General features: G+C 32.9%; 1 protein-coding gene across 2 annotated transcripts; it reads right to left on the bottom strand.

Annotated features, from left to right (window-relative positions):
* Nucleotides 1-1,696: 1,696 nt before the first annotated feature.
* On the bottom strand, nt 1,697-6,436 carry LOC145086133 (TMV resistance protein N-like). 2 transcript variants are annotated; one of them, XM_079023868.1, is made up of 5 exons: nt 5,937-6,436; nt 3,874-4,969; nt 3,502-3,765; nt 2,404-3,361; nt 1,697-2,145 (listed from the first exon to the last, which is right to left on the bottom strand). In XM_079023868.1, the coding sequence occupies exons 1-4, from the start codon at nt 6,359-6,361 to the stop codon at nt 2,489-2,491; spliced, it is 2,658 nt and encodes an 885-aa protein (XP_078879994.1). In that variant the 5' UTR covers nt 6,362-6,436; the 3' UTR covers nt 1,697-2,145; nt 2,404-2,488. The 2 variants fall into 2 exon arrangements, with proteins under 2 accessions (XP_078879994.1, XP_078879995.1); XM_079023869.1 differs by having other exon boundaries at nt 2,431-3,361.
* Between the last annotated feature and the right edge of the window lie 2,918 nt (nt 6,437-9,354).

Below are 9,354 nucleotides of genomic sequence, written 5' to 3'. Positions count from 1 at the left end.
CATATATATACTTGCATGGTTCTTTTTGATGTGTTATGGGAAGAAGTTTATTGAGTTTTTAATGAACAATTTCAATATTTCATTATAGTTTTCTATATTAAATTTGAATATGAAGATTTATAGGTAGTTGATAATGTATTTTTATACATAGTTTGTGTTGCAAAATTAAATATTTAAAACTCCATAAAAATATATATACAAAGCCTATCATCTAGTCTAATAGAGAATACAAGAAAGATGGTAGAGAGATTTGATCGTATTTTATTAAAACGATGTAGTTTTTGATGGTTCTATATCTAATATTAAGTACATAACAACCACATATTCCCTAAGCCCTTAAAATAATATATTTACTTCTACTTATAAACTTATGTTTTTTAACTTTTAACATATTATACTTAATTTATTAGTTTTAATATATTCTTGGATGTAAACTATTATCATTTTAAATATACAATTTTGGAACAATTTGTATAAAATATTTAAATTATTAATTTAAATATAAATTACAGGGTCAACTTCAATATAAATTTTATTTTAACTTAAGCTACCCAAATAATATTTTGTAAATAGTTAAAAGCGATAAATTATAATGTCTTTTCTAATAATGATTATAAGTTGGTTAATAAGTTTAAATAAATATCAAACCTAAAGTGTAATCATAAATAAGCTAAATTTCAATTTTAAAAAAATATTTTCACTTCTATTTATAAAGTTAGGTCTTTAACTTTTAACATATTATATTTAATTTATTAGATTTAATATGTTGTTGTATGTAAACAATTATCAGTTTAAATCTACAACTTTTGTACAGTTTAGATAAAATGCTTACATTGTTAATTTAAATATAACATTAGAATGTCAACTTAAATATAAATTTTAGTTCCACTTAAAAAACCAAAGAATATTTTGTAAATATTTAAGAGTGATAAATTATAATGATAAATGCAAAAACTAAATTTTAATCTCAATTTAATTAAAATATTTCCTAAAGATATTTTTTATAATCGTTAAAAGTTTTCAAATAAGTAGCTTAAATAACTTACAATAACAATAGTTAAAAATAACTTTATATAAATGATTATATTGTTACCTTTAAAATCAAAAAACAATGTTTGATATTTTAAAAAATTATAATGATAGAAATTAAAACATTAAGGAAATAAATTTTAAAAAATTAATTAACAATAACAACTATAAATAACATTAAACCATGTATTATATTTAATTTTATTCACATGTAACTTATAAGTAGAAATCATTCAAACGATTGGGATTATACAGTTATAATAAATGTATATATTATCAAATAACTCAAAATAATCAATATATTATATCAATTTGGTATACGAATTATTATATCAAATTTAATAACGTTATTATTATATTTAAAAAAAACTTATATTTGTAAATTTCAACTATATGAATTTATAAGCACAATAAAGCTAAACTATTATCAAAAGGAAGTCATGAAAGTGATATGAGACATGACTGCTTTGCCTTATTACATCTCAATAGTCGCCTTCTGTTTCATCAAATTAATCTCAGCCACTTAATTAATAACTCCAAAACATATATATATATATATATATATATATATATATATATATATATATATATATATATATATATATATATATATATATATATATATATATATATATATATATATATACTTCCCTCAAAAAAAAAGAAAAAACAAAGGAAACTCCATAATTTGTTTCAAGCAAAGAAAGCACATATACAATATTCATTATTACATAGCTTCTTTCAAACAAAGCACATATCATCTTCATTACATAGATTCTCTTGAACATAATAAATAAACTAATTGGGAACCCAGAACTAGCATATCTACTTTTATATATAGAAAAGCAACTGAAAATTCAAAGAATATAGATTTACTTTGAAACATATATAGTATAAATTGTAAAGTATACTTTTGGGGCTCTCCTACAGCCACCTCGACTATGTAAGACAGTGGTGTAGTGTACTCGCTGGATTTTGGACTGAACAACTTAAATATACGGATAGTTATCTTCAAGTTTGCTTTCAGCCTCACGGAATCACAGTTGTTACTTTTGTCGACCGTAATTGTAATTTGTATCATTTTCTTCGAATGGTGGACAGCAAAAAATCCTTGGCCTGGAAAATCAACAGATGGCATGTAAGTTGACGAGGAATAAACATTTTTGCAACAACAATTTTACATGAAACACATTAAATATTTGATCAAGAAAAATCAATACAATCATCGCGATGGGAGGTTGACCTCGTAAAAGAGGAACCGTGTGACTTGTGGTTTTCTCTAAGGTTGTGTTTCCTAATGCTTAAAGAGTTGTTCTAGATGCTGTAAGTTTAATTTCTTCATTTCATTGTTTAGATAGTGAAAAAAGAGGTAACCTTGGAATAAAAGGACAAGATACCAACATCAAAGTAAGACGGTTTGAAACAAAATATGTGCTCCGTGTTGCGCCTTGCTGAGGTTCTACTGATTCACCTCTAGGCGTTTAAGACGAGAAATACAATCATTTGCCTTCAATACTTGTATGCTTGATGGGAGCCCACACAGTCTTTGAAGTTGGGAGCACTGATTCACCTCTAGGCGTTTAAGACGAGAAAGATGGCAGATGCTTGCAGGTAACTCAACTAATTTAGAGTTGCCACTTAAATATAATTCTTCCAAGGAGGATAATTCATCAAGATTTTGGGGGAAACTTTCCTCTTCAATTTGTCTCCAACTTAGATTTAGGTTTTTCAAAGAAGACAAACTTGTCAAACTATGAAAGCCAACAAACATATGTGGCCATTTAACAATTTCACTCATAAATCCTAGCCACAGCTCTTCTAACATTTTCATGCTTCCAAGCTCCTTTGGAAAACTTTTCAGGTTCATGCAGTTGTGAAGAGAAATGAACTTAAGACACCTTAACTCACAAATAGAGTTTGGTATGTTCTCAAGATTCGAACACTCTGTGAGGTTCAAGAGGATTAGGCTAGACAAATATCTGATTGATGATGGCAGTTCCTTTATAGTATAACAAGAAGAAAGATCTAATTGTGATAGTTTGACCATACATGGGGAGACTTCTGGGAATCTTTCAAGGCTCTCACATCCAGAGAGAACTAGAGTTTCCAACGATTCCATCTCAAGCATTGATGGAAGACTCTTGAGCCCTTTGCAATCATTCATGTCCAGGTAGACCAGCCGTCTATGAGATCCAAGAGACTCATGAACCTCCACTAAACTCCTACAACCTGACAGAATTAGCCTCTCGATATTTGGAGACCCAGAGACATCTGGAAATGATGTGAGCTTGTCCATGCTTTTGAGGTGGATAAATTTCAAGTTCAGTAGAATCTGACAAAGTAAAACAGAAATTGATTAGAGTAATTAATATCGAGATCTTTTTGCATTCAATACAAATAGAAACCTTTGCTTGTCAATGTAAATAACTATAATGGACAAAAAGAAAGAAACTGACTTCATCAGCTAAATACCTTTCGCCCCTTCCATAATTGTTTCATGCCTCCATTGGCTATTTCAAGCCCAACAAGCTTACACATATCTGTTAAAGGCAGAGTCAAGAATGGGTACTTGGTCCAACAAAGCCATTGCAACTCATCAGGGAGATATGTAGGTTGGGAAGAAGTGAATTTCCCGTCAATATCAAGTAGCCGAAGATTTTGCATGCTTGCTAAAACATAGGCATCAACATGGCGTGCATTGTCCGTCATCATCATGGCTTCTATTGCTTTTAGCTTCTGCTACAAAAAAGTAGACAGTAAGTAAATCGTACCCATTCGAAAACCATACATGAAAAGCATAAAAAAAAAAAAAAAAGAACTTTATAAAGATAGTGATTATGTTACCTTCTTTTCCTTGACGATTTTACGAATATGTTCAGGTTTCCATACCCTGCTATCCGGGAAACTCTCATAAACTATTTGCCAACCCATTTCCTGTATGAGATCATGCATATGTAGCCTTTTATTTGAAACGGTTATAAGAGATTTTTCAATAAGAACACTAATCCCTATCACCGGGTCAAAACCAAAGCTATCGAGTACTCTAGTTACATATTCTTCATTTTGGTCCTTGTAGAAACATGCAATGTCTAGGAATATTTGTTTCTCAGAAGCATCTAGTCCGTCAAAACTTAACTTCAGTGTCTCATGAATCTTATCAATTGATCCTTTGCGTAGTCTATTTAAAGCACTTTCCCACACACTTAGTTGCCTTCCATGGAAGAATGAGCCTAAAACTTTTAGGGCTAGAGGAAGGCTGCTAGCATAGCGTATTGCACGATCTGAGATCTCCTCATACCCTTCAGGAGGGCTACTTTTCCGAAAAGCATGCCAACAGAAAAGCTCAGCAGCGTCACTCTTACTTAAAAAATCAGGCCTGTAGATGACATTTGCATCTGATAGAAGATGCTCGTCTCTAGTGGTTATAATGATTCTACTTCCAGGGCCAAACCACTCATGTGTTCTGGCTAGGAACTCTAACTGCTTATCATTATCCACGTCATCAAGAACTAGAAGAACCTTTTTATGGCAAAATCGTTCACGTATCATGTTGGCTCCATACTCAGGATCCACAGTTGGATAACCAACACTCACTTTACCTAAAGGAGCCATTTGCTTTAAAATTTCTCTTAGAATCTTTTGTTGTAAGGCACATACATCTTTTTTACTATAACTATTTTCTCTAACATCGTTAACAAAGCTATAACCCTCAAAATTATGCTTAATTCTTCGGAATAAAGCTTGAGCAACAGTTGTCTTACCAATTCCTCCCATTCCCAATATCCCTACCATGTGGACCTTTTCTGTCGCATCCATATCCAATAATGGATATAATTCATCTATCCGAGACTCGATACCACATAGATGTTTCTCCAAATCACGAGGTTGTATGCTGTCTGATATCTTTGCAACAATGTCCTTGAGAATGGCAGATTCGCCTCTACATATTTGCCCATTTTAAGCAAGTTAACCGACTAGTTTGGGGATGTCAAATAGTAAATGGATACAATTATAATTTATAAGGTTATCAAGGTAAATAGCCGAAAATCCATAATACCAGAAAGATAGAACTGTAAATAGATGAAACCGCAATTCAATTGGTTGATCTATGGGGGTGTTTGGGAATGCTTTTCAAAACAGCTTATTAGCTTATTAGCTTTTTAAAAAACTAATAAGTAAAAAAAAAAGTGTTTGACAAAGTCAAATGGACTTTTCAGAATAGCGATTCCATTCACTTCAAAAAAACAATTTTCAAAAAGTATGTAAAACTTAGTTTTTAGCTTTTTAGCTAAAATAACTTCAAAAAACACTTTTTAAGTCAAACACTTTTTACTTTATCGGCTTTTTAGGAGATGTTTGGGATTACTTTTTAAGGTTAAATGTTCTTTTTGTAAAATGATTTTTTGACTAGTCACTTTTTCCAAAAGAAAATTTTAAAAATGTGTTTGTATTTGTTTTTAGGGTAAAAGTCAACTTTACAGTTAAAAAGTCCGAAAAGTTACAAAAAGATAGGATTTGTGACTTTAAAAAACTACTTTTTATTCCGCACAAAAAGTTATTTTAAAATATCTTTTTCCTTAGCCAAACATCTTTTGGCCATTTTTTAACTTTTTGGAAAAATTAAAAGTCAAAAGTTATTTTAAAAGCAATCCCAAACATCCCACATCCCTTTAACCATAAAAGATAATCCAAACACTTTTAAATTTTTTTTTACCATAACTATAAACCAATAAGCACTTTTATTTATCTAAAAGCACCCCCATAAATTTAGCACATAATACAGTGACACAACATATGGTTATGCACAAAATCTTAATCATTGGTAACAAAATAACCTGGTAGAATGATAGAAATTACGTTCATAAATGCCTGTAAGTAAATGAAGCAACAGATCCAGGAAAACTAACCCATTCCCTGTTTCCTTGATATGCCAGCCAGACAAACCGGCAGCTGCAGCTAAAGCTTTCCTCCAGTTTTTCAGTTTCTCCATCTCTCCCTTAAACTTGTCCTCGTGTTCCTGAAAGGCGGTATCGAAGTCATTTTTCTGTCCACGTACATCGGATGGATCTACATGATAGAACACCGGTAAAACAATCTGTCCCATCTGATCTCCACATTCCATGATTTTCACAAGCTCATCCAAACACCATGAAGAGTCCGCATAGTTTTTAGAGAAAATGACAGATATTCCTCTTTGACTTAGAGCCGTATAAAGATGATCTACAAAATTATTGCGCGTGTCTTCGCCTCTAAAGCTTAGGAACACTTCATGTGTCCATCTTCCAGTTGGTACAGAAGATGACGAAGATGGAGACGACTTGAAAGGCTCCATCAAAGGATTCAAGAAATTCGAACAATATACATGCTTTAATTTTTAATGGGCATCCTCAACTCTGTTACACATCTGGCTTCGTTTTTGTCTTTGACTCGGTACACATCTTCTTTTGTTGGTTTAAATACCCAAAAACCGCACACGGATTCAAAATAAAAATATAATATAAAATTATAACCATTAAATATTTTATTAAAATCATACTTTTAAATATATGAATAGATGAATAAATTAAATATTTCAATATAGGACATTATTATATCTATTCTAAAGATAAATGTTGGTGGCCATTTCTTTTAGTTTTCGTTTCATTTTTTTATACTTTTTATTTTAAACTTTTTCTTCTATGTTTTATTGCTATTAACCTTTGTTCTATAAAATGACATTTTACACCCTTTTACTTTTTAAAATATTATTTTTACCCTTCGATTTTGCACTTTTTATATCTTTCTCCCTTCATTTTCTAAGTTTCCATGTTCATTTTCGATAGTATATATAATCAGTGTTTTAAAAACCGGTTTTTTAGTTGAACTGGTATGGTGACGGGTTCCCGATTCAACCGCTGAGTCAACCGGTTTCTATATTTTTCCTATTTTTTTCCTATTTTCCTATACATACATACATACATATACAAATCATGAATTTGATGTTTACATATTTAAACATTAATGTAACGCCCGTGTTTCTAGGCTTGCCATTTTTAGCAATGTAATAGTCTAGGTTAACCATTGTAACCCCAATTTGAAATAATAAAATGTATTATTTGTGAATTTGTGTATTATGTGAGTTATGTGTTTATTTGCTTAATTATGTGATGTAATTAAATTAAGAATAAAATAAGCGTTAAAATTAAGTGTAAGATAAGCCCGATATCTTTGCATAAAGCTGTAGTGGTTGAAACAAGGATTCTGGAGATATAAGGAATGCCAAAATCCGAGTTATAACGAAGAAGTTATGACCTGTCGAAGTTTCGCGACGGAACCGGCACGACGCCGAGTGACGTAGAATATGAATTTAAGATAGAGCGATATTTAGCCTTAGCAATCTAAACGAAAGTCGTAGATTTCGTTAAACCGAGAGTGTGCATAAAAGGAACGCCCAAATCTGACTTCGTATGAGGAAGTTATGATTTTTCTAAGTTTTGACTTAGCAGTATGCAGCCCGAATACTCGATTTGAGATCGAGCGATTTCTAGCCGAATCAATCTAAATGAGAATCGAAGATCTCATTGTTAGTAGCGAAACGATGAAAAGATAGGCGAGAACGAACGTCGGACGAAGAAGTTATGATTTTATAACGAAGTTTTCCTGTCCGAGCCTTCTAAAAATAATTAATAAAAATAAAAGTCAAAATTAGCCGAAGAAGTCTACACGAAAGTTGTAGAACGTAGTCTCACCTTCGCGTGGATATAAAGAACGTCGAAAACGGAGTTCGTATGAAGGAGATAGGAATTTTTGAAGTTTTAATAAATATTTAATATTTATTTTAATTTAACCCCGATATTATCCGAAGAGAAGCGAGGCGGTCTATCCGGAGTACGCAGCGCGTACTGCTGTACGCCCCGCGTATAGCGTAGGGCACTCGAGTTCTACGGAGTAGTGAGTCGTATGCAATGACGAAGATGGACCGGTGACGTAAGCGCTGACGACCACCGAGGCGTACGCCCCGCGTAGCCTCGTACGCCCCGCATACCCCCGAAGTTACACCCCGCGTAACCCCGAGGATCAAGCTATAAAAGGAGGTCCGAAGCAGCTTCTTTTCTTTTGCAAATTCCTCATTCTCTCTAGCTCTTTTGCCTCGATTTGCGTGCCGATTATACCCCGAAGCCCCGGTATTATCCCCGAGCCCCGAAGCGAGATCCGAAGCCCCGAGAATCCCGAAGAGCGTTATTCCCGAGCCGAAGCCTTGCCCGCGAGGAGCCGGTTTTTGTGAAGATCTTCCAGATCTACGGAGAGACGCTACTTCTATAAGTCGTAGTACTTGTCGATCATCTTCTGATCAAGTGAGTGTGTAGTTATTTTCTCTCCAACGCAATATTATGAAGTATTTAATATAAAATACGTGCTACGTGTATATATATTTTGTGGTTATATGTGTGAATGTATATTCTCTATGAAATACGTGTTATGTGTGTATGCCTCATCTGTTATGTGGAATATGTATTGATTAAAGAATGCTATACAGGTTTTATAAACAATGTATAAAAATGTATATTTTTTTTATCTACTAATATGTTGGGTAGAACATGGGTAGATAATTGGTGTGAAATAAACAGATGAGAGGCCTCGGTGTTATTGGTGTTATTCTAGTCATTCAGCAGAGTATGGATGACGACCACGGACTATTCTAGACTGTCCTGTGGAACACTAGCAGGCTCATTACCTGTAGGTGTTGTGAAGGACGTGTTCACCGGTGTACTCTATCCCCCACATGGTTGCCTTTAGGACACTTATTGTTGAGGAAGCCCCTCTGCAGTAATGTCCGTCCCGATGAAAATCCTGAAATAAGTTCCTTATAATAGACGTTGTTTTTAGGAACGTAAGGTGAGGATAACGGGAATGGGTAATCGGGTTTATTGTTGATTGATGAAATTAAATATAATTATTTTGGGTTTGAAAACCCTATATGCTCACCAGGCTCCCAAGCCTGACCCACTCAGTTGAATTGTTTTACTGGAAGTGGCGCAAGAGCTTAAGATGGGCGAATCATCATGTTGTTTTGTTTACAAGTCTGTATATGTATATATTTGATGAACGACTTGTAATGTTATCGTTTATGCTTTATGATCTATATCGGAACATGACATCCCGACTTTTGATTATGAAATGAAATCATATTTCTATATGAAATGTTTTGATAAATATCTATTTTATCATGTTTTGTTTTTGGGAACAAATTTCGCATCTCTTTTAAAATCAAACGGATTTACTCTGAAAATGTTTAAAAAGCATAAATGAAATCGGTTTTTTCTGGCCGAGATTTTGGGGATGTCA

This window comes from Lactuca serriola, chromosome 2 (assembly GCF_051521515.1).
Source record: "Lactuca serriola cultivar US96UC23 chromosome 2, Lser_US96UC23_V15, whole genome shotgun sequence".
Classification (NCBI taxonomy): Eukaryota; Viridiplantae; Streptophyta; class Magnoliopsida; order Asterales; family Asteraceae; genus Lactuca; species Lactuca serriola.
The sequence above is the reverse complement of the archived record's forward strand: the minus strand, read 5'-3'. Positions and strand labels throughout refer to the sequence as shown.